The sequence below is a fragment of the Tubulanus polymorphus genome, chromosome 7 (assembly GCF_964204645.1).
Source record: "Tubulanus polymorphus chromosome 7, tnTubPoly1.2, whole genome shotgun sequence".
NCBI lineage: Eukaryota > Metazoa > Nemertea > Palaeonemertea > Tubulaniformes > Tubulanidae > Tubulanus > Tubulanus polymorphus.
Window position 1 is genome coordinate 14513883 of NC_134031.1, and position 25022 is coordinate 14538904.

The following is a 25022-nucleotide window of genomic DNA, read 5'->3' on the forward strand; positions in this document are numbered from 1 at the left end:
ACTTAAACCCCTTTTTTTGATTAACTAATATTTCATACAATATTTCATACATTTCAGCTAATTTAACAGTCTTATTCTTAATTTGTAATTTAGTTTATGAGTATACAATCTACACAATTTAATACTTAAACAGTTAAACAATCTAGCGGATTCATTGTAATCCTCTTTTATTAATGATAAATGTAAATATATAATTGAATATGATTTATACTTTTCCAAATATTTATAATGTAATCTATTTTTTATTTTTATTAAGTGAAAACATATAATTTATTCATTTTTATAAAACTAAGTAAGACAGGTACGAGTAAGAATCCAAGAAATCTTACTTTCTTGGCAAGAATCTTGGATTCTTACTTGTACGTCTAGTGCATAGATATATAAATTAGTTTTTATAAAAATTAAAAACATAAATTATTAATCTAAGTATAGAAATAGTTAAATTAGTTAGAAAATATAATCTATTTTTATATTTTCAACCAATTTAACAGTCTTATTCTCAATTTGAATTATGTAATTTTTCATCAAGTTCATGAATATATTTATGATTTCTCAAACTCTTTTTATTTTTATATCTTTTATTACATATTTCACAGCATTTAATATTATTCAATCTATCTGAAATATAATTTATGTTATCTTTCAATTCTGTATATCTTATTTTACAAGAATCATAAAATTCTAACAACTGTTTTATAGTATAAACTGAGAATGAAAATAAACCTGAAATCATAATAATTGATTTAGTATTTTGTTGATTTTTGTATATTAGATGTAATATTTCTAATACCTTATTTTCACTCATTTTTATAGTTAAAATATATAGAATAAATTAAATTAAAAGATGCTGTTTTAATCCTCTAATTCTTTTAAATCATTAACTTTTTTATTGTTATTTTTTCTGTGATTGTTTCCATTTAACTTCTTTAATTTCTTGCTCAATTTTATATTTTCATTAATCAAATCCTTACTGATATTTTCATAATAAAAGAAAAGTGCAGCCAATATTAATCCTCCTGCTACTGAATAATGTTTCAAATCACTTTTCCCAGTTGAGATGAAACCATTCATTTATTTAAGAGAAAAATTAAACAGTTTATAAAATATTTGCTAGTTTTTAATTAAATATTTTATAATCATTTTTAAAATATTAAACTTTTAAATGATTAAATCAAATAACAATCAAATTTACAGCCAAACAATTTAACATTTCAACAGTCTAACAATTTAACATTTCAATAGTCAAACAATTTAACATTTTAACAGTCGAATAATTTAACATTTTAACAGTCAAACAATTTATCATTTCAACTGTCAAACAATTTATCATTTCAACTGCCAAACAATTTATCATTTCAACTGTCAAACAATTTATCATTTCAACTGTCAAACAATTTATCATTTCAACTGCCAAACAATTTATCATTTCAACTGTCAAACAATTTATCATTTCAACTACCAAACAATTTATCATTTCAACTGTCAAACAATTTATCATTTCATGCTAAACAATTCATGATCTTTAGGATAGTTACTGAAATCAAAATGATGTTTTAATGTTTTTAAATCATCAGTTATGTTATTAGTTTTTATCTTTAATATGTGTTATGATATTTTGATTTAAGATGGTGTGATTTATTGCTTCGAGTATAATATTTTCCACAATTACATAAAACGCTTTCATTAGGATTATATTTAGGCGCAACAATTTCATTATCTACAATATCTTTAAATGATTTTTCATTATCTAATTCACATTGAATACCAATATTTGATGAATTTTCATTATAGATAATTTGTTTATTATCAAAATTGAAATAATATAATTGTCTTTTTTCAATTCTTAAGTTAATCAAATCATTATAATCTTTTGAAAGTATCAAATCACTATCTCTTTTATTAAAAGGAGTTTTAAGAATATTTATTATGTTTTCATCTAAAATTCCTTTAAAATTTAAAACTGTATTGAACATTTTAGGATTTTTAACGCCATTATCAAAAGTATCTACTAGTTCAGTAATTAAATATGTTTCATTTGATAATATTTGATTAATCATAGTTATGTTATCGATTTTATAATGTCTGGCGGACACTAAATTTGTCGCTGAAATATAATTTCTAATGTTAAACTGTGAAAATGATTTATTGGTTTCATTGATTTCGATTTTAAAGTTGGGCTCTTCTTCTTTCTTCATTTTTATAACAAAATTTTTATCAAAACTCATTCAAATATAAATATTCAATGTTTTAAATATGAATTATTTCACTCGTTAATTACTCGTTACTTTCTATATTAAAAATCAAGAATTTAACACATATAAATATAAATATTCACTGTTTTAAATATGAATTATTTCACTCGTTAATTACTCGTTACTTTTATACTGAAAATAAGAATTTAACACATATAAATATAAATATTCACTGTTTTAAATATAAATTATTTCACTCGTTAATTACTCGTTACTTTTTATATTAAAAATAAGAATTTAACACATATAAATATAAATATTCAATGATTTAAACGTGAATTATTTCACTCGTTAATTACTCGTTACTTTTTATATTGAAAATAAGAATTTAACACATATAAATATTGAAATATGTTTAAAATATAAACTATTTCACTCACACTTTACTCACACTTTTATACTCTTTTAGTTGTCCATTTATTTTACTTATATTTTTACTCGAAATCTGTTAAAATATGAATTATTACTCACACTTTACTCACACTTTTGTAATTAACATATAATTGATTTTAAAATATATGAAATTCATGTAAATTATGTTCATTTTTATGAGCTTCGCGACTAATTCAAGTAGAAATTGTTATTATTTTCATGTTTTTCATTTTTACGAGCTCGGCCGTTAGACCTTTGATCTAGAACAACTAAACCCCTATTACTGGCATTACCAACTATTTCGGTCATAATAGTGTAATATCTGACCGCTGCACGGACTGCCATTGATCTGTTTTCAATTGTTGCGGACCTAGTAGCGTAGCAACAATGGTCCGTTATTTTTCAAAATGGAGTGATTGTTTTTTTAGAAAGAATGTGACTTAAAAATACGGAAGCCCCTAGGTGACATATGAGATAATTTTTTTCATAATTTCGACTTATTAAGTCGAATTTCGACATAATAAGTCGAATTTCGTGTTAATTAAGTCGAATTTCGACTTAATAAGTCGAAATTCGACATGAAAATAAAACTCGAAATTCGACTTAATTAACTCGAAATTCGACTTATTATGTCGAAATTCGACTTATTATGTCGAAATTCGACTTATTATGTCGAAATTCGACTTAATAAGTCGAAATTGTGAAAAAGTCTTCTCGTATGTCACCTAGGGGCTTCCGTATAAAAACGTTCACCAGCGTGAAACTTTTTTTATTTTCAAAGATACAGACCATCACAACCAGCGAGAAACTTGTCGGAAATGTTCTGAAGTTTTGATTCATATAAGATATGATAAACGGAATCTGCTGTCTTTGAGTGAATTTCCAATTTCTTCCGACTTGACAGGTTTTCGTCAAATCTGCGAAATTGTGTTTTGAGAGCTAAAAAGTAAAACATTTTTTTCCAAATCCAGTCAATATTTTTTGGTTTTTCTCTATGGCTTATATTTTCGCCGTTTGATGACAATTTTTTGATTGGTAGTTTTATTTCCTATCGTCGGAATATGGAGAAACGGGTGATTTTTACCATGACATATTGACAATCGATGGCGAAAAAAGCTAATTTTTGGATTGGAAAAAGTACAACGATTTTTTTAAAGCTACCCATACTTATTTTATATCATCGATTCGCAAATTTTTCAAATAAAATGATGGTAACGACAAAATTTTGATTTTACTTATGATATTTTAATAATAACAGTTAGAAGATGTTACGGCTTCAGAAATGCAGTTAATTGTTGCCAACGATAATTATCAGAACTCGCGCGTGCGTAATTTTCGTTCAGTTCGACTGATAGTCGAACTCGTTTTCCGATTTTCTCGACTACCCAAACTGGCGGGGTAGTCTAGGAATAGGCCAATGGAAACGCCGCTTGATCTCATTACAATAGGAGTCGGGCAAAGTTTCTGTTTGCCACGGCTGCGCGGTGACTCCACCGACACAACATGCGGTTAATCGCACTAGGCAGTTACGTGCAAAACGCACAGAAAACTGCGCGAATTATTATCTGAAAATGAATTACCAAATCGTATTAGCTGGGAAAATTCGTTTTGGATATTACAGAAATCCGCGCGACGCAGAAGGTTACAAGAAAATACTATAGAACTCAAATCAAATTGATTTGAGTTCGATGAAAATACGCAGCTTTTCAGCAGCGTGGCACTCGATCCTTGGTAAAATATCTATATGCTTTTTCAGTTTTTTTTTTCTCGAGCAGCGCAGCGGGCACATCGAGTCGATAACAGCACCGATTCAAAGAAATAACTATGATAATCACAGGAAAATAATCACAGGACGTGAAAATTGCCGCCACGTTTGTGTGGACCCGCATATAAATATATTCTATCGATTTAACAATTGCAATTTCACAAGAAGACAAAATTACCGAGTATGCTGCTCAGAGTTAAGCTGCTGCTGCGGAAATTGACTCCATCCCTATGATAGAGCGTCCAATGCAATGTTATATTATATATATATTTTAAGTATATATTTGAATTTCAATTCTTTCTTCACAGATGAGTTTAGGCCTACAATTTGAACATATGTTCAGTTCATTCCAAATCTCATAACGAATTTTATTCATGAACTTTTAAACCAGTAAACCAGAGTCCGGACTTTAAATCGATTTTCTGTTATATCTCATAAAAATACCTGAATCTTTTTTTCTTTTTCTTAATGCATAAATCAGAAAGGAATCTTTTTTTCTCAGGGCGCTTCCGTACCAATCATCAGACGCAATCCTCGAAAGTTTTACTATATATTTAAAATTATGAGAGTGGTTTTATATAAGGAAAATAGTAACGCAACGTGTGCTAATAACTTCCAAATCGACAAATCAATTTGCGAACGTAATTTCACCCGGGTAAAGCATTGGTTAACGGGAAATGCTTTTGATTCGTTCGAAATCAATGTATCCTGAAACAACAGAGCTTTGGACATAACTGGTGTCCGTGTACCGTCTTCATTTTTGCCAGTTTGAGTTTGCATGATGAAAGCATACGTTGATATTGAGATGTGATGGCTGCAAAGAACATAAGCCGCGAAGAAGCGTGTGCACAACAATATGACGAATGGTCTGTTCGGTTCTATATCAATGTCTTCGTACTGCCGCCGATTATGGCAGCGGGTTGGGCGATGAACTGTTTCGTAGTCGCCACCTTAATTCGGCTGAAATCTACTCACCCGTCGATTCATCTGTTAAAATGTTTGGCTGTTGCAGATATGGGTTATCTATTTGGACATTTCCTTGCCGATACTTTACGATATGTGTTGTTTTATATTTACTATGGTGATTTCGTATTCATCGACCCCTTCCACATTTACCCTAAAATGTACATCTATGGCACAATTCAAATTCGCAATGGATTTATGAATATTCGTAACTGGTTGACAGTTTTTATACAATTTGAACGATTCATAACGATTTTATTTCCGTTAAAGGCAGGTCGATTTTGGACTAAATCTCGTATGAATCGCATAATTTTCTCTTATTCTGTGTGTGCCTTTTTGTGGTATATTTACTATCCTATAACTTTAAAGGTAGAAAATTACATGGACCCTTGTCATGGGTTGAACAATCGACTTGTGAGAAGATATCCCAAGGAATATGTTACATTGAACAAACTGTTAGATCCTATCATCAGACTGGTTGTTCCTGCTTTGCTAATTCTTATTGTAAATACATGTCTTATTTTGACCCTTTATATCAAATTCAAACAGCGGAATGAATTATCGACCACACAAAAACAAGTGAGTGTCGGTGACTCTAAGGCAACGCGTATGGTGATATCGATGAGCATTACCTTTCTGATTATGGAACTGCCTGGGACATTTTCGAAGCTGAGGTCATACATTAGCCCAAATTCTGTAATATGGGAGGTAGCAATGGATATTGCTTACGTAACAAGTGACTTAAATTCATGTTTTAATTTTATTCTTTATTGTGCAGTTAATAAACAATTTTTACAGACGTTACGACGAATTTTGATCGCCTGTACTTAAATCAAAGCTTTTTTGCTTTTTCTGCAATTTATATGGTTTCAGATCAGACCTAGACCCACAGTTATGTCAAATCCCATTGGTTTACCTCGGAGTTAGGGTCGTGAAACCAAGTCACAGTTTAAAGTAGTTAGTTGAAGATTAATTATAATCAAAACTATCAAATAATCGGTCCTATTAATAAGATTTTAAAACATGTACTTATCCAGCAATTTGCTGACATAATAAACCAGTCTAAGTCTTTAGTCGCTAAAAAGTATAACAACATAACAGCTTAAGAGTAAGCTTATCACCCACAGCATAACTCGACTGGAAGTTCTGTAAAAACAAATTCTCAGTTTTTTGACAATTTAGACGAACATGAATTTACACGCACAGCTATGTTCCTATTTCATTATATGATTTTCATCAAAGACAGTCTGCTTATTGAAATGCAACATTTTTCCACAGGAGGCATGTCGAACATCAAAAATGAATACGACGGTACATCCGGCCGGTACCGGCGTAGGCAAAAAGCCCTAAACGTGGTACCGTAGCAGGGTGGAGATCGGCATCACTAAGTTTATTTTTCTAGGGAAATCAAATGAATACTGGTTGAACTGTGACACTGGTACGGTACCGACAGTAGAATCACTTATCCTGATTTTGTGCGTAGACTAGTGACATCCCGCCCAGCGGGTGCAGAAGAGAGACCACGGTGCCGGTGGGGGGACTAAAATCTCACGAGACTTTCCGAGCCAGCCAACGCCGTTGGGGTAGTAATCTAATATCTAGCCGTTCTTCCTCAATCAAGGGGAGTAACAACGTGATATAGGGGACCGTAGTTAGTTAGTAATAGGGAATAAGTTGTTTCAGGCCAAAGGTCGGGTTGAGCACACTCTCCCCATAACAACCTTTGACCTGAAACAACTTATTCCCTATTACTCTTGAAATATTCATATATGAACATTATTTAAATGAATTTCATATATTTTGAAATAAATATTCATGTTTTAAAAGTGAGAGTAAAATGTTAGCATAATAATCTAGAAAAATAAGATCATATATAGATTTCAGCAATAAAAATTCAATTTTAAACATAAGTGTGAGTAAAGTGTGAGTAAGATAATTCATATTTAAAACATTGAATATTTATATTCATATGTGTTAAATTCTAACACACGTGAGTTTCGTTCATTTTCATGTTTTATTTTTATTCCATTCAGTGACGTTTTTCTATAATGGCCATGTGAAAATCCGACTTGCCCATAGTCGGATTTTTTCTAACTCGGATTTTTTGCTGGTTCCAAATGATCCAGCTTATGCGAGAATTAATCTCGGGGTAGATGGCGCATGCGAAATGTGGTTCAATAAGATCTCCTGTTTTTGAAAATAATTGTAAATACTGTTTTTCCTCCATATACCATGGAAATAGTTGAAGTTTAATAAATAGTTGTCGCATTGCAATCTTTCAATCACGGAAATTTAATAGTTCAACCAAATTCCAAAAGGTGGCGAACACATCACTACGAGAAATCTTCATATTTTGGTATTATGACCACTCTGAATCAGTATCACACCAAGGACACTCCAGTATATCTTCTATTCAACATCAGCATAAATCTGATCGAATTAGTATCAGCAATTACGGGGTTTGAACCAAAACACCCCAGTATTCAGGTTAGAGGGCAGCACCTGCGGGTAACCCAAAAGTGACATTACGGTACAATTTGGGGCCGTTTAACTTTCTCGGTTTTGTTACGGTACCTTCCTTTAGGTTAAAATAACAAATGGTGGCTTTTTGAAACGCGGAAATTAGGATCGAGACGGTTTGTTACATCTTACATCAGTCTTTTGACAGCTTTTGCGTTTCGTTGAAATAAGACGTCATTTGGAACCGATTTTTCTACAAGCTGAAATTGATAATTAGGATAATGAGTGAATTTTGGAGGGGAAGAAGAGGTAGAGGAGGAGGCTCTGGCAGTCAAGGAGGAGGAAGAGGGAACAGATACTATCATTCAACAGGTAATCACCACACACAGACCCTGGACTGACCTGTTGGAGTAAATACTGAATAGACCTAAGCATGCCACGACTACATCTTCTATCTACTCCACGACTAGTTAGTTACCTAATCGTTGGTGGTAAGCTTTTTATAATCGGATGGGCTTATACCAACGTTAGGGATGACAAGGACCAAAACACGGTTGAAAAAAGTAACACTTCAAAAATATACTTTCTATTCACTTCAGTCTACAATTAATGGCTTAATTCACAAACTAACACAGGTACCTTTCGAAATAATCCAATTTTATGTATGTTTCGAGTGATTAATCAACATTATTTTGAGAAATTAATTAATTTCTCCACAAATTTCGCCATTGGCCGCCATTTCTCTGTATTGCACATGTGGCATGATAAGACAAGGGGACCTACAAGGATTTATATAAAACTTCTAAGACGAAACGACAATTTTTATTTTTGATGGTTTTCCAACTTACATTTCAAATCTTCGTGTTTTCCAAGATAAATAATGAAGTAATAAATTTTGGTAAAAGAAAAATGGGAATAAGTGTTGATTTCTTAATTTTTTCAATTTCGTCGTTTCGCTTCGTGAGTTTGTGCTGTTGTCCTGGCCTCAGTCCACAGGTGCCAGCACCTCCAGTAATTTTCAAAATGGCAGCTGTTGACTGGACGGAAATTTACTCTCACTTTACGGCCGATTTGCACATGGATTAAGATCGTCAGGTGAGGTGTTATAGGTATCAGACAAACTACGAATCTGTTGTGCGTCGATTACAGCAAAAATTAGACGGATATCTTAAGAGACAATGAAATGCCAGGCAAATTACTCGTCAGTCAAATTGGCTGACGAAGATTTCATACAAAAATGACCTTCCCATTCCTGACTGTGGTTTGTGAAAATATCCGATCGTGAAACTAAACCACAGACAGGTTACTGACTACTCCACGACAGACCACAGGGGCTCGTCACGATAGCTGGGGGTCCAAAATCAAAGATTTGACCCAGTATCCTAGGTATCCTAAAATAGGTATTCTTTTTTGATAGGTGGTACCTAGGATAGGGATTTCAAGTGAAAATTTTCCAAACACTATAGAAACAATTTAAAGGGCCTAAATGAAAGAAGGGTTTAATATAAGATCATAGCAATTTACAGAACTAAAATCGGTTGAGCCGTTCAAAAGTTACGAAGGAATTTGTCGGCTGAAAATCGCACTTCTCAGCCATAGAGTCTTCATTAGGAAATGAACTAAAGGTCATAAGGTCAAATGGTGACCAAATGATCAATTTCTTAGTTAAGAAACAATTGAAAGTAGAAAAGAAACTTGTATATCTTTGGGAATTGTCATCCGATTTCAATCAAACTTGGGGAAAAATCAGAATAATAGTTTCCCTATTGATTATAAAACTTAAACTAATAATTAATTAAGCCAATTAAGGGTAATTAGCTTAATTAATTGGCTCATTGCCAGATCCAGGTATTCATCAGCTAAAAGCAGAAGATAAATGTTTACTTATTTGTGTTACAACTTTACAGGGATAAATATATGCGACCATAAATTGTTGCAGACCTCGCAACACATAGAAATTGGTTGCCATGGTAACCACTATAGCAACAATTGATTCTTGGGATCAATATGGTTGCCGGCGCTCGGAAAGTATTTCAAACCCAAAAACGCATCATGATTGGTATCAAAATGACCGTATTTATCCCAGCTTCCTCTATTTAATCAGGATTCATGCATTCAGTTGATTGGTAAGAAAATATTAGAGATCGAATAAGAATTCTTGAATTTCAAATTTAGGCCAAGTTGCGTTAGGCCTATAGGATCTTCATAGCTGAAGAAGATCCAGAAGGAACCTTTATGGTATATAAAGTACTCGAAGAAGGATTTATTAATTTACACTTTTATCTTTTGCAGGTGACTCCAAGAAATATGGTGAAGTTAAATAAGCCGAACCCATGTTGAAAAAATCATTATGCGAAATGTAGAATTGTAGGCAAATCCCTTAAAGCTTAGGCCTACCACTGGCTGAAGGGAGTAATTTAAACTGCAACCTTCTTATCTGAATAAGCTTCAATAGATAAGTTAATGGATTTGTGGATTGAGAATTTGATTGCTTGTAATTAATAAAATACAGCAATTAGAAATTTTGTGGCGGCCCAAGTCCAAAGATGTTCATAAGAGTTTGGCCATTTCAATTGTAGCTTATAGTTGATTAGTAAAACATAAATAAATTATTATTTGATAAATAAATATTGTATTTTCATTTCAGTTTAGTTGTTATATGGTCAGTTTTATTGGGGAGAGGCAGGGGGCTCATCTAGCTGCTTTTTCAGTGTGATTGATGAGCCGAGCGAGGTAGGCCTAAAAGGCCTTCAGAATAACACACGGGATTTCTTTAGCTTCATCGGTTACATCAACCCCAAAGTTGCTCAAAATAAAATTATTATCATAAACTTCATTGATCCTGGGAGAAAATGACTTAAAACAACTTAAAACTAGCGTAAACAGCTGATTTACACATGTAAACAAACGCTAACGCGAACCCGGAAGTGAATGAAAATGCCCGGATGTAGCAATTTTTTCGATACTTCCCAACTTTACAGCAATTTCCGGGGAAGACGGCTTAACGAATCAAACTAAAACCTTTTGCTATATACACTAAAACTACTATATTTTTACACCTGGGGGAGAACTAATTTCTAAATTTCATAATTTGATGAAATATATTGCATTTAAAACTTTATAGTGTCGCAAAATCGGTCAAATTGCCGGTACAAACAAGTACGGCATACCTGGATGTCAATCAAGAACTTTTGAAAACACCTGTGAAGGTTTCGTGATCCTCAGTCCCGCCCCTTTTTTGCGAGATCGCCTAGAGGTTGGGCATCTCAAAACTGCATTTTTCGAAATCCGCGGTGAAGAGTACACGCGCACCTGTCAATCAACAATCTATAGTTGGCTAGAGTCCAACAGCTTGTAACTCGCGAACTACGCCGCGCATCAACATCGAATTTTCAACACAGTACAAGATGCTTATTATCTTCCCTCGAAAATTTAGTTCAAGTAAATCGGATGACAATTACTGAATTTATCAAGTTCATAACTTTTGAAGTGGGAAAAAACGGCACTATGGCCGGTTTTGATCACGTGATCTGAAAACCCTACCTAGGATACTGGGTCAAATCTTTGATTTTGGACCCCCAGCTATCGTGACGAGTCCCTGTGCGACAGACAGGACGAGAGCAGATTCACCTATACCTGTTGAGAACGACATGTGTTGGTTCTCCTATTTGATTCGTTGTTGTACCATCCCAGCTAGATTAATACATGGCTCGTGACTATCGGGTACCCAAATTCTATTTTTCTCTTGTTTTATATTAAAAGGAGGAGAAGAAAGTGCAGGTTCTTCTCACTGGAGCAGTCGCGGAGGAGCAGGAGGTCATCGGAAAGGAAAGAGAGGGTCAGCTGACCGAGATGGTGGAGGGGGTAGCAGTCGAGGCAGCAGGGGTCGGGGTAGAGGCAGGTATGTTGTTAGTTTGAATACCAGTCGTTGTTACGGGTTCATGAGGAACAACGGCTAAGTACTATGTGTGATGTCCCGGCCTGTCTACTGAACCCAGGACACCTTCCTGGCTGCTGGGCTGGGGACAGCTTCCTGTCTGCTTGGCCGCGGACACCTGCCTGTCCACTTCCACTGTGCCGGGGTTACCTTCCTGGCCGCTGGGCTGGGGACACCTTCCCATCCGCTGGGCCTCGGACACCCTCCTGTCCGCTGGGCCTCGGACACCCTCCTGTCCGCTGGGCCTCGGACACCCTCCTGTCCACTGGGCTGGGAAAACTAATTACCGGTAAGTTTGATAAATGAGTGTAATTGATTTTTTTGCTAAAGGCCTCCCCCTGGACTGACTGGACGAGAGATTGGAATGTGGTATCGCGATCAAGGTTTAGCGAAACGAGCTGAAAATGATATCAAAACTGTGAGTAGTGATGAATTTCTTTTCAACTAGCTCCAGTACAATAATAGTCAAACTGGCTTGCAGTCTTCATTGGATCAGTCAATGCTTAATAACGGTACCGAAGTCATCTCTTAGATATTTTTGGTCTCAATTTGAGTATTTCCGAGTGTATCATTGGATAACTTGTCAACATAGGGGCCTAATGATCGTCCCTACTTCAACGAAGCAGCAAGTTTAACTGTACTTTATAACAGCAGCATTTGCTGGGTAACCCTTTCAGTGCGTCTACACCGCAGTACGGTGTATGAATCGGTGATGGGTTTTGCTAGTACACCGCACTGCGGTGTATTGATGTAATTAGTAATTAGTAATTATCTCTCTTGAAAAATGGCAGCACCAGTCAAACATAGTGAAATATTAGTAACTAACGATACACCACACCATGGTGTAGACGCACTATAGAGGTATTCCCATTATTCAACACACTAGGGTGGAATTTCTCAAAATATTCAAATTATCTCCAGCACTATAAGGTATCAATTAGTCAGCACTGAAAGGGTTAATTGTTGATCAGATTATTATAAGTTGCTGATCGTGTATTTTATTTCACAGCGTGTTGAAGTCAATATGGATTCGAGGGTAGAAAAACGTTTGCAGACGATAATCCGAGATATCAAAACAGCGGAATCGGTACCGAAACAGGATTACCTCGGAATGCCACCCCCGCCTCGAGACTCCGACTCCTCCGAGGACGACTGGTGGAATAATGATTCTACGACGCCCCCTAATGAGCGGAAACAACGACTGGTTCGGACAGAAACTCAAACCCGGGCGAACGCTTCAATGGAAGATGATTCTCACAGCGATGATGAAGATTTGGGGGAATTCGTCGATTTTTATCAATTGCGTTCGGAAGATTTATCGATTTATGATAAAGAGAGCATTGATATCTCACATATAGGTGCGTACGTCATACAGTCCCTGCTCGCTGAACCTCGTTGGTCCAGAACCTCGTCGGTCCAAAACCCTGTAAGTCCCGAACCCTGTTGGTTCAGAACCCTGTCATTCCAGTTTCAATAAAATATAAATAACGAGACAAGTAGTACTATATAGGTTAGTTAGTTACCTAATCGTTGGAAGCTTTTTATAATCGGATGGTTTGTGGTTTGTGAAAATATCCGATCGTGAAACCAAACCACAGACAGATTACTGACTATATATAGGTTATCTATTTATTTGATACACAAGCTTTCGTTGCTAGTGTATAGAAGCTTCATCAGGTGAATGAAAATTAAAAGTTAACCTATATAGTACTACTCGTCTCGTTAGTTATTCTAAACCCGGTTGACATGGCTACTCTATGAATCTTCTCAATGCAAAAGAGATTAACTCACTATTTCTGGTTCAATTGCTATTAATTACTTCACTGTTTCAAGTTGTCATAAGTTATTTGTCATTTGTACTGAAAATGAAATTTGAATTATTCTAAACTTTTACTTAGTCTAAAAGAAATTTTGAATTTGATGGAAATTTTCATTGTTTCTGTCCATAAATTTTGAGGAAAACTCTCAAACCGGATTCTCTTCCTGTTAATGCAATTTTTCACGAGACACTTCGGCCCTGCAGTCTTCATTCAAGAACTCGAATGTTCGCTCTTGAATGAATTGCCTTTTTTTATATATAATGCACCTTCAGGACACTTTTTCTGCCAATTTCAACTTAATTAGGTGCGGGAGGCCTCCCGACCATAACTGATCGAACTGTCATAACTGTTCCTGTCGACTGGACCTCCTTCTATAAATATGTTGAACGAATTTGTTTGCTATGTATTAGAAACGGTTCAGAAGAATCCGAAGTTGGACGAAAAATTGAAAGTAGAATTTGAATTGAAGCGTAGCGAAGACCGCGGTTATCAGCGGATGCAAAAAGTCAGATCGAAGTTACCGTCGTTTCAAATGGCTGAGGTATGACTTCGAAACTTGTTAATCTGTTCTAAATGATTTTACTAAACTGAATTTTACGAAGACAAATTTTCGTTCTGAATTTTTCCAGGATGTTTTATCGACCGTAAGAGAAAATCAGGTCACGGTGATCAGCGGGGAAACAGGGTGTGGCAAAACTACACAGGTATCAAACTTTTTATATAAGCAGCAAATTCTTTATTGAAATCGCTCTTTGTCGCCTCCCCTCCCCATCATCATTTCATTTGAAAAATATGAAAATCCATTTTTTAACTGAAGGAAATTTTTACTAATCATTATCATTTCGGTACAAGACGAAATATTCAAATTGATAAGAAAAATGAAATGTTCCCTTTGAATTCAAACTGGATTGAATCTGGTTTTTTTTTTTAGGTGTCTCAGTTCATTTTGGATGATTTTATAAAACGTGGCGAAGGATCTTTGTGTAAAGTGATATGTACTCAACCTCGTAGAATCAGTGCTATATCTGTGAGTATTATCTATAGGTGATTCTAAGCATAAACTGTAGAACTAGAATGTGCTGATTTAGAACTGGAATGACAGGGATGGATCTAGGGGGTGATCTCGGGGGTGGACCCCTGCCTTTCCACTGAGGTTGCCCTTTTCGTCATGACAAAGATTGTCAAAATCTGCAAATTTGACACTTCGGAAATTGCAAATTTTCGCATGAATTTCTTCAAAAATATCTAACACCGATGGCGGGTCCCTGCTAGTAGACTGAAAATGCCTTTTCTTGTCTGGACCCCGGCCATCCAATTTTTCTAGGTCCGCCCCTGAATGTACTGATGTAGAACTGGCTGAGGCTCATGTTGTATTTTGTATTTTCTGGTCAGGTTGCTGAACGCGTTGCTGATGAACGATCTGAATCTTGCGGTGATGGAGGAAGTGTTGGATATCAAATCAGATTAGACTGGTAACATGCACCATTACTCTTCTCTATCTCTCGTTCTCTCTCTTCCTCTCTCCTCTCTTATTTCTTCATTACCTTCCTCTTCGGCTTAAGATTGAGATTTCAGTTTTATTTTTCAGTAAGTTGCCCAGACAAAATGGTTCTATATTGTACTGTACGACTGGAATAGTTTTACAATGGCTTCAATCGGATCCGTAAGTATTGACCAACACCTTCCCTTTGCAGCCAACCTAGGGGGGGGGGGGGGGCAGGATGGGGGCAGAAAAATCTTGAAAATATCAGGGAAAAACTCAGAGAATTTGACAAATTTTACCAGAAACCTGAACTTGGATAATTTGGATAATTCTATTAACTACAATTTCTTTACCAGTACGTGATTGGATGAAAAATAAATGAATTGTTACATTTTAAACCTGGAAGGGTTTCAGTCTAGTCCGCACCCTGCTGATACTACCCTCTATTGATTATGTTTATGAATTTAATTACAGATTATTGAAGAGGGTCAGTCATATAATCCTCGATGAGATTCATGAGAGAGATTTACAGTCTGATTTCCTGATGATTATTTTAAAAGATCTGCTACCGCTTCGACCTAAACTGAAACTCATTTTGATGAGCGCTACTTTAAACGCTGAGAAATTCTCACGATATTTTGGTAAGTCAAGAATTTGATGATAATTCAATCAAATTCAGTTTAAGATCCTTTACCGTTACTATTTGTGTTGTTCTAGGCCCAGTTTCACAAGAAAGTTTAACTCAAATTTTTGTCGAAATTGTTATTGGTTACTTCGTATTTTCAATGAGGACAACAATTCAAATTTAACCTTTTTTAGGCTCACACTTTTTCGTGAAACTGGGCCCCGGCGGTCAAAATTTCAAACTTAGGTGACAACTGTGTGGAACTGTCGAGAGCTGTGGAACTGGGTCCATAACTGTGGAACTGGGCCCATAACTGTGGAATTGGATCCATAACTGTGGAACTGGGTCCAGTGAAACTTTGTAACTGGGTCTAGTGGAGCTGGGTCCAGTGGATTGTGGAACTAGGTTCTGATTATGGGATTTGGGCAAAATCATGAAACTGTTAGAACAAGATATTTCTTTCTTTCAGTTGTGCCGGGACTTTTATTTCAAATCTTAATAAACGCAATAAATGTTGTTTGTTTTATTCTAACAGGAGATTGCCCGATGTTAAACATCCCTGGTTTTACCCATCCCGTTAAAGAGTACATGCTCGAGGACGTTATTCAGATGATCAAGTAAGATTTCAAAATTCAACCCGATCGTATTGTTTCACTATTGCAAAAAAACGGTTACCGCAGTAACCGATGGTGTGATTATTTTTTTCGTATCAGTTACGTTCCGTCGGAGAAGAAAACTCGTCAATCGAAATTACGTGGAACTCGAGAAGAGAAACAAAAACAAATATTAGAAATGGAGAAATATCATCATTGGATCGATTCATTGAGGTTTGATTTGATTAACCCTTTCAGTGCGTCTACACCACAGTGCGGTGTATAAATCAGTGATAGATTTTGCTAGTACACCGCACTGCGGTGTATTGATGTAATTAGTAATTATCTCTCTTGAAAAATGGCAGCACGTGTCAAACATAGTGAAATACTGGTAACTAACGGTACACCGCACCGCAGTATAGACGCACTATAGTGCTATTCCTGTTATTCAACACACTAGGGTTGAATTTTTCAGAATTTTCAAATTATCTCCAGCAACTATAGGGTATTAATTAGTCAGCACTGAAAGGGTTAATTGTTTGATCGATTAACTGATTGATTAATGAAATGATTGGGCAACTGATTGAGTGATTGATTGATCAATCGATCGATTGATGATTGATTTTGATGACTGATCGATGATTGATCAATTATTGATTCAGAGTTAGAATTGGGTGTTTTTTTTTTTTAATTTCAGAGGTTCAAACTATTCTGCTCAAACTGTCGAAGTTTTGCACAGATTGGATATTAGTTTACAAGATGATATGATTCCAATAATAGTTGATTTAGTTGAACATATCTGTCGTACTGAACAGGTACGTGTAACCTGTTTTAATTAACACCTTTAACAAATCCTGCAACGTAAAGCTACAGATTACGATGTGAACTCTGCTGGGGTGAATGACTGCGGTAGGAATAGGGTAAGGGAGGTGCGAGATGCTTGCTGCGGTTGGACAGGGGATCAAATGCAGTGCTGTGGAAGCAAGGGTGGTAAGGAACATATGCCCGAATTCAGCTGAATCTCTTGTTGTGAATATTGTTTTTGCTGGTAGGAAGGATCAATACCTTATACTTACCTTTTTGAAAGAACATATATTTTAAACTAATTTCTTTCTAACTTGTATTTTGTTACTCCTGTTGCTTTACTATAATGCTTAATTATATTTATCAACTGTGTATTTTTATTTGCAGGGCATAGATTATTATCGGTTATGCACTTTATAAGAAATAAGTTATTTCTATTGTTATTATGATATACTAGTGTTTTAGCCGGTTGGACCGATATCATTAAAACTAAAAGTAACAACTCCTGAGTCAATCAGTCTGACTGAGTCACAAATGTATCAATATTGTTATTGTTTTTGCTTGTAGGAAGGTGCGATACTAGTGTTTTTACCGGGTTGGACCGATATCAGTAAAACTAATGATATGTTAACCAGTAGAGCGTTGTTCAGAACCGGTCTATTCCGGATTATCCCGTTACACAGTCAAATGCCGACTATCAACCAGCGAGAAGTATTCGAAAGGCCACCGCTTGGTGTGAGAAAAATCGTCATAGCGACGAATATCGCGGAGACCAGGTAAAAATATCTGATCGTCTGTGGACAGTCAAACTCGTGTTAGTCGTAGCTGGGACGACGTACCTTTAACTAGAACAAATCTGATCATATCTACAAATCTCTAAACAGATGTGCATACGATACTATGATGGCTTAGTAACAAATTCCACATGTCCAGGATCCAGTTAAAACTTTGCGCAATGGGGCCAGATTTGTAGAACTGAATGTACGATACCTGAATTGCGAAGCTAGGTCTACGGTCCCTGAATTCATGGTTCCCACAGAACACGGAAATTGGGAAAAACTTGGGAATTTTGAAATAATAATTCCCGGTTTGGAAATATTTGGGAATTTGAAAAATTTTCCTCAAATCAGGGAAATATTTGGGAAATTCATTACATTTCACATATAGCATTTGCCAAGGGCGATTTTCTTCAGCAATTTCCCTTGAAAATCACCTTTATCAACCAGTCACCGCTACAATGTTTACTGTAGCATGACGATATGTGTTCATTTGCATTTGGGAAAATTGAAAAATCCCCCATGAAATACTTGGGAAAAACTTGGGAATTTTGAATTCATATAACTGTGGGAACCATGCTGAATGGTAAAACTGGGTCTATGATCCCTGAATTGTAAAGTAAAGCTGGGTCTTCAGTCCCTGAATTGTAAAACTGGGTCTATGATCCCTGAATTATAAAGCTGGGTCTACGATACCTGAATTGTAAAACTGGATCTACTCCCCGAATTGTAAAGCTAGGTCTACGGTCCCTGAATTGTAAACTGGGTCTATGATCCCTGAATTGTAAAGTAAAACTGGGTCTACAGTCCCTGAATTGTAAAACTGGGTCTATGATCCCTGAATTGTAAAGTAAAACTGGGTCTACAGTCCCTGAATTGTAAAACTGGGTCTATGATCCCTGAATTGTAAAACTGGATCTACTCACCAAATTGTAAAGCTAGGTCTACATCCCTGAATTGTAAAACTGGATCTATGATACCTGAATTGTAAAGTAAAGCTGGGTCTACGGTCCCTGAATGTAAAACTGAGTCTATGATCCCTGAATTATAAAGCTGGGTCTACGATACCTGAATTGTAAAACTGGGTCTACGGTCCCAGAATTGTAAAACTGGGTCTATGATCCCTGAATTGTAAAACTGGGTCTATGATCCCTGAATTCTAAGGTAAAACTGGGTCTATAGTCCCTGAATTGTAAAAGTGGGTCTACGGACCTGAATTATAGAATTGAGTCTACAGTGCTCGGACTCTTTTGAAAGTTTTTCTTCTGAGTGCTATTTTAAAAAATGTTTTGTATATATTTTTTTCTAGTATAACAATCGATGATGTTGTGTTCGTTGTGGATTGTGGTAAAATCAAATTGAAGCAGTACGACGCCGAGAGGAATATCACAACTCTATTACCAGAATGGAACAGTTTAGCAAACTCTAAACAGAGACGAGGCAGGGCTGGAAGGTAATACAACCACCGGATCACCATCTAGTGGAATTACGATGAACTATCAAATTTCTGGATGCTTTCAACACTTTTTAGTCCACGATATATCCCTTTGTACAAATGACAGAGTTCATCTATTTCAATTCCAACCCGAAATGTAATTTGTTATTTTCAGAGTTCAGCCTGGAGTTTGTTATCATCTGTATACAACATTCCAAGGAAGGAAACTTGAACCTTATCAACTTCCAGAAATGTTGAGGACTCGATTAGAAGAACTATGTCTCAATATAAAAGTAAGTCCGTCGCTTTTCTCTCGGACCCAGTTCAGGCCTCAGTTCCACAGTTCAGGACCCAGTTCCACAGTTCAGGACTCAGTTCCACAGTTCAGGACCCAGTTCCACAGTTCAGGACTCAGTTCCACAGTTCAGGACCCAGTTCCACAGTTCAGGACTCAGTTCCACAGTTCAGGACCCAGTTCCACAGTTCAGGACTCAGTTCCACAGTTCAGGACTCAGTTCCACAGTTCAGGCCTCAGTTCCACAGTTCAGGCCTCAGTTCCACAGTTCAGGACTCAGTTCCACAGTTCAGGACTCAGTTCCACAGTTCAGGACCCAGTTCCACAGTTCAGGACTCAGTTCCGGACTCAGTTCCACAGTTCATGACCCAGTTCAACAGTTCAGGACTCAGTTCCACAGTTCAGGCCCCAGTTCCACAGTTCAGGACTCAGTTCCACAGTTCAGGCCTCAGTTCCAAAGTTCAGGTCTCAGTTCCACAGTTCAGGCCTCAGTTCCACAGTTCAGGACTCAGTTCCGCAGTTCAGGACTCAGTTCCACAGTTCAGGACCCAGTTCCACAGTTCAGGGCTCAGTTCCACAGTTCAGGAATCAGTTCCACAGTTCAGGACTCAGTTCTTGGCTTACCGGTAGATCTTACTCAAGAGTTGACATGAACTGAGTCAGTCCGATGACAGTCAATTGAAAACTGTTGAACTAGCCCCAGAAAAATAGAAATCAGCCCAACTATGTCACACCCCTCGGCCACCCCTCATTGGTGTTGAGAGATTTTCTGGTTTATTTTTCAGTTGTTGAAATTAGGTAGAATTTTACCGTTCGTTCAAAAGGCGATGGAACCTCCTTCACTGCAGGCGCTAGAAAATTCTGTCGAACTTCTCAAACAACTAGTAAGCAACTAGTAGGCAATATATAGGCCGATACCCCGTGTGAATCTCTAGAGTTAGCCCTAACCTGTGTCAGTCCCGGGATCCAATTCCTCGGTTACTGGGTTAAGATTTGACTCGGAGTTAGCTCATTGAAAAAAAAAACGATTTCATCTCTCAAGAGTTAACTCGAACTCACAACCCTGGAACTTGATACGGAGTCTACGATGAAATTTTGAATTATTTCACGTGAATTTCTATATTTTCAGAATGCGTTGAATCACGAAGAGAATCTAACGTCGCTCGGGCACCATCTAGCCCGGATGCCCGTCGACCCGCAGATCGGTAAAATGATCCTATTCGGAGCGATATTCAGTTGCTTGGAACCGATTTTAACGATCGCCGCAAGTCTAAGTTTTAAGGATCCGTTTTTTACGCCGTTGGTAAGAGCCGATTTTAAACCCGCTCTATTCGCCGAAACTGGTTCAAACTTCATCTTTGGAATTATCTGAAATTTGCGCCGATATAAAAATCCCACAAAATCTTTTAGTTAATGATTTATTTTCAACGTTTCGACTCCCGGTATATCCTGATAGCCATCTTCAGGGATACTGTAGTTTTTATTCCCTGAGATACAGTATTCATAGTAAGTCCCAGTATACTCGAAGATGACTACAGTCGGCCCCTGATATACCGCCCAAATCGGTGCAGAACTATTTTGGCGGTATAGCGAGTATGGCGGTTTATTGGGGGTGTTTGACTATGTATTTGTATATTGAGAAAACCTGGCGGTAGGCAGGGGGCGGTATCGGGGGTTGGCTGTAGTCATCTTCAAGTATACTGGGACTTGTTGTGAATACTTTATCTCAGGGAAGTTTATGTAGTGGTTTAAGGATAAAGTTGAATTAACTACTAGCTAAAGGAAACATTTCCAGCTATACCAGAGGCGCCCGAAAGGAATTGGATAAACTCGTTTTAAGAACTTGATGATAGAAGTTTATTTAACTCGATACGGTTCCTGGAAAATAAGTAAGAATGTTCTTAATCTATTGCTAATTAAACAAACAATTATTGATACATAATAGGAGAAGCAGTAATTTAATGACAAACAAATTGTCGTATTTTGCAAGTTTATCGTAGATTATATAAATATTTGACAAGCTAAGTATGGCCAAGTACTCAATTTACTAAAACAGATACAAAAAAATCATGGAAAAAATTAACACTTACAACACATTATTCCTTATATATCGTTTGGCTAAACTCGCTCCGTCCGCGAACAGTATTACGATGACCACGAAATATCGCGGAAAATGTCATTTATAGCTATATCTACTGAAGCGAACACGAATGCAAATATTCCAAAGATTTGAGATTAAACTATTGTATACATAAACCCAAAAATGCCTGAGCGGGTTTAATATCGTGAATATAACATATATACACGAAAGAAATTGTAGAACATATTTGTTCTCTTATTTCGTTCAAAAACACCAGCCTTTATTTTTATTTTATATCTTTACAACACTTTATCGATGGTTATATCATCAATTTGTATTGTATTTTAGGGTAAGGAAAAGGAGGCTGATCAGGCCAAAAGGAAACTTGCTAATGGTTCGATGTCTGATCATATTCTGCTAGTGAACGCTTTCAAGCAATGGGAACGAGCTAAATTTGAAGGTAGAGCCAGGAATTTCTGCTGGGATCATTACATGTCATCGAGTACATTAGAGGTATGTTCAGGCGTCTGCCCTGTACTCCAGTCCAGGTTAGTCTGGACCCAGTTGCACCGTGAAGTTTGACTCTAAAGCATTGAAGCAAATGAAATAACTATTATGGTCGGATTTAAACTTTATTTCATTTTCAATGTTTCAAATCTTATTTAAGATGCTGAAGAAAATGAAACGACAATTCGCTGATTTACTTCAAGAGCTCGGATTCATCGAATCAAATCATTCTCAGGCAAATGTGTTTTCAGGTAGGGCTAGGGTTTACAATAGGGTAGAATTTAAGCTTAAAACAGTTAAGTTTGAAATGTTGTGCTCATTGAAAACACCGATCGCAATTAAACCAAAAATTTGGGATCACATTCTTTCTAAAGCTGGACCCAGATCTCGCTGACTCCTCACTAGATCATTGAGAATGTGAATTGATTCCCACTATTCCTGAACGGGGGCAGATCCAGTCTTGTCCCGTCTTTTCAAAGACGGTCTAGAAAACTGAGTGCCCTGATTATTGTCTGAAACAAGGCTGCCAACTGTTCCTGATTGTCAGGACTCATTACTATTATATGACAAGAAATATTGATTTGATTTGTTTGATGTATACAGATATATGATATGATATATAAGGTTTTACTGAGAGCCTTACTGTTGATTATAGATTAATTTGAACATTTTATTTCATATTTCAATGAAATGTTACTGAAAAAATTTCAATTTGTTACTGATAGCACTTTTCAGAGGTTGGCAGCCCTGCTGAAATGTGTGTTGATTAGTAGCAAAATGCCTGTTTGGTTTATCTTGGGAAGGACCCCGAATAGTTCTGTAATTGCATCTGCAAGTATTGGAAATTCAAAAAATCGCCTCCCTGGCCTACGTGAAAAAGTATTTTGGACTCCGGCATGAGGGGGGGCCACATCCTCCGGTAATACTGGGGTTGTATAATTTTTTATGAAGTGCCCCTCTAAACTGAAAAGACTGTCTAGACTTACAGCTGGACCCGCCCCTGATGAAGATGACAATTTCAATAAACAACCGGCACTAGTTCAAGGAAACATTTCGGACTCTTTTTATTCGCAGTGTGCAGGGATTTATTATTATCTTTATACATCCAATATGAATTGATTATTTGCAGGTAATACCAAACTAGTAGAAGCTATAGTCGCTGCTGGGCTTTATCCAAACGTAGCTAAAATATACGTTAAAGAAAACCACAGCGGGAAACAACATTTTAAGCACGGCAAAACAGCTTCAGATAGGTAACTAAATATGCCAAAACAGCTTCAGATAGCTAACTAAATATACCAAAACAGCTTCAGGGGCCGGTTCCTCAGTTGAGACTTAAGTCCGAAGATGGTCTTAAATTTTAAGACTGGTCTTAAGTTGTTAGATTGGTTATAGAACTAAGACGGTCTTAAATTGGTCTTAAGCCTAAGCCATGACTATGGAACTGGGCCCTGATAGGTAACTGAATATACTAAAACAGCTTCAGATAGATGTACCAACTAAAACGATTCTTTTAGAAAAATATTTAATTCCTGGAGTAAAACAGTGGAACTGAGTATATTTTGATCAGTGGTCCATGGTTTTTGGTTAAAATTTGACTCCGTCAAAAATGAATTTAGTTTAGTAACTGGTGTTGATTGTTTTTGTTTCTCGAAGGCCTCCCGCGTTGTTCGGAAGTAAAAATGAACGAATGAAGCTTCACCCGAAGTCGATTAATTCAAATGCAAATAGCTCACAGTATAAACATCAGTGGATGGTTTATCATCTGAAAATGAAAACAACTAATGTGAGTATTACACAAATTACCCCCCCTTCCCCAACTACCCCTCACTTCGAACTATCCCCTCCTAGACCCGGTTCTACAGCTCGCAGCTAAAACTTGATTCTTATATGGTCAAAATATTGTAAATGAACTAATTTAACTTGGAATCAAATTCATCCTAGAGCTGTAGAACTGGATCCTCGTCTTAACTTCGAGGTCTCTTACCGAAGCTGTATGTTTTTATACGTATTTCAGATATTTATATTCGACTGTACCCCTATCGCCCCCTATCCGCTACTGTTCTTTGGAGGAGCTATCACTATGTTACGGGTTCGTACGAAATTGATAAAGACTCGTAGACCTCAGAAGAGTTCAACAGATAATAGTATTTGTTTTCTATGATTGTAGGAGGGTAATGTTCAATGCGTGGCTGTCGACGACTGGATTAAATTTAATGCATCTTCAAAAACAGTGAATCTCGTTAAAGTGAGTACCATTAAATACAATAGATATCCTCCAGCAGAGAGTTGAGGGCTCTGTCTTTGTGTCCTCCAGGAGATGGTTGATGGATGTGCGTGTGTCCTCCAGGTGAGGGTTGAGGGATCTGCGTGTGTCCTCCAGGAGAGGGTTGAGGGATCTGTTTGTGTACTCCAGGAGAGGGGAGTGTTTGTACATGTATAATCTCGAAAAGGGACTAAGGGTATTTGTATAAGAATTTGTACCATATGATTTTACTTAGATACGCACGTAGATGCACGAGGATCTTTCAATCTATTCCTATTTCTATTTTTACGCAGGATTTAAGGCATCAGTTTGAATTAGTTTTGGAGCAGAAAGTTCTTAAGCCAGGAGCCACAGACTGGGATCCCTGCAGTAAGGAAGGCGCCGTTATACGAGCAATAATGGATCTTATAACCACGGATTAAACAGTTTAAACCTACGGGATACTGCAACTGTAGAGGTCGATTTTAGTAATTCGTTAAATCATGGTTAATAGTAATTGTTGCATTTACCATCAGTATGTTTATGTGATATCTGATAAAGATAAATTCAATCAATTGTTACATAATGTGTTTCTTCCACCAGTTTGGAG

The 25022-nt window shown here is 36.5% G+C and overlaps 1 protein-coding gene across 4 annotated transcripts; it reads left to right on the top strand.

Moving 5' to 3' along the window:
- The first annotated feature begins 7857 nt into the window (after positions 1 to 7857).
- LOC141908267 (ATP-dependent DNA/RNA helicase DHX36-like) lies at positions 7858 to 24953 on the top strand. Of its 4 annotated transcripts, none has more exons than XM_074798229.1 (25): positions 7858 to 8184; positions 11575 to 11713; positions 12080 to 12167; positions 12759 to 13107; positions 13980 to 14110; positions 14199 to 14273; positions 14501 to 14596; positions 14962 to 15041; positions 15158 to 15232; positions 15527 to 15693; positions 16213 to 16294; positions 16391 to 16504; positions 16968 to 17085; positions 17642 to 17850; positions 19160 to 19303; positions 19461 to 19578; positions 20366 to 20464; positions 20710 to 20883; positions 22009 to 22173; positions 22328 to 22418; positions 23297 to 23420; positions 23824 to 23953; positions 24185 to 24259; positions 24338 to 24415; positions 24727 to 24953. In XM_074798229.1, the coding sequence occupies exons 1-25, from the start codon at positions 8094 to 8096 to the stop codon at positions 24853 to 24855; spliced, it is 3141 nt and encodes a 1046-aa protein (XP_074654330.1). In that variant the 5' UTR covers positions 7858 to 8093; the 3' UTR covers positions 24856 to 24953. The 4 variants fall into 4 exon arrangements, with proteins under 4 accessions (XP_074654330.1, XP_074654331.1, XP_074654333.1 ...); XM_074798230.1 differs by lacking the exon at positions 7858 to 8184 and adding an exon at positions 8196 to 8303; XM_074798232.1 differs by lacking the exon at positions 7858 to 8184 and adding an exon at positions 8823 to 8907.
- The last annotated feature ends 69 nt before the right edge of the window (positions 24954 to 25022 follow it).

Coding starts and splice junctions, on each gene's coding strand:
- LOC141908267 (XM_074798229.1), top strand. CDS start 8,094: ATGAGTGAATTTTGGAGGGGAAGAAGAGGTAGAGGAGGAGGCTCTGGC. Junction 14,111..14,198: donor CGTCGTTTCAAATGGCTGAG/GTATGACTTCGA, acceptor GAATTTTTCCAG/GATGTTTTATCGACCGTAAG. Junction 24,260..24,337: donor GAGCTATCACTATGTTACGG/GTTCGTACGAAA, acceptor CTATGATTGTAG/GAGGGTAATGTTCAATGCGT.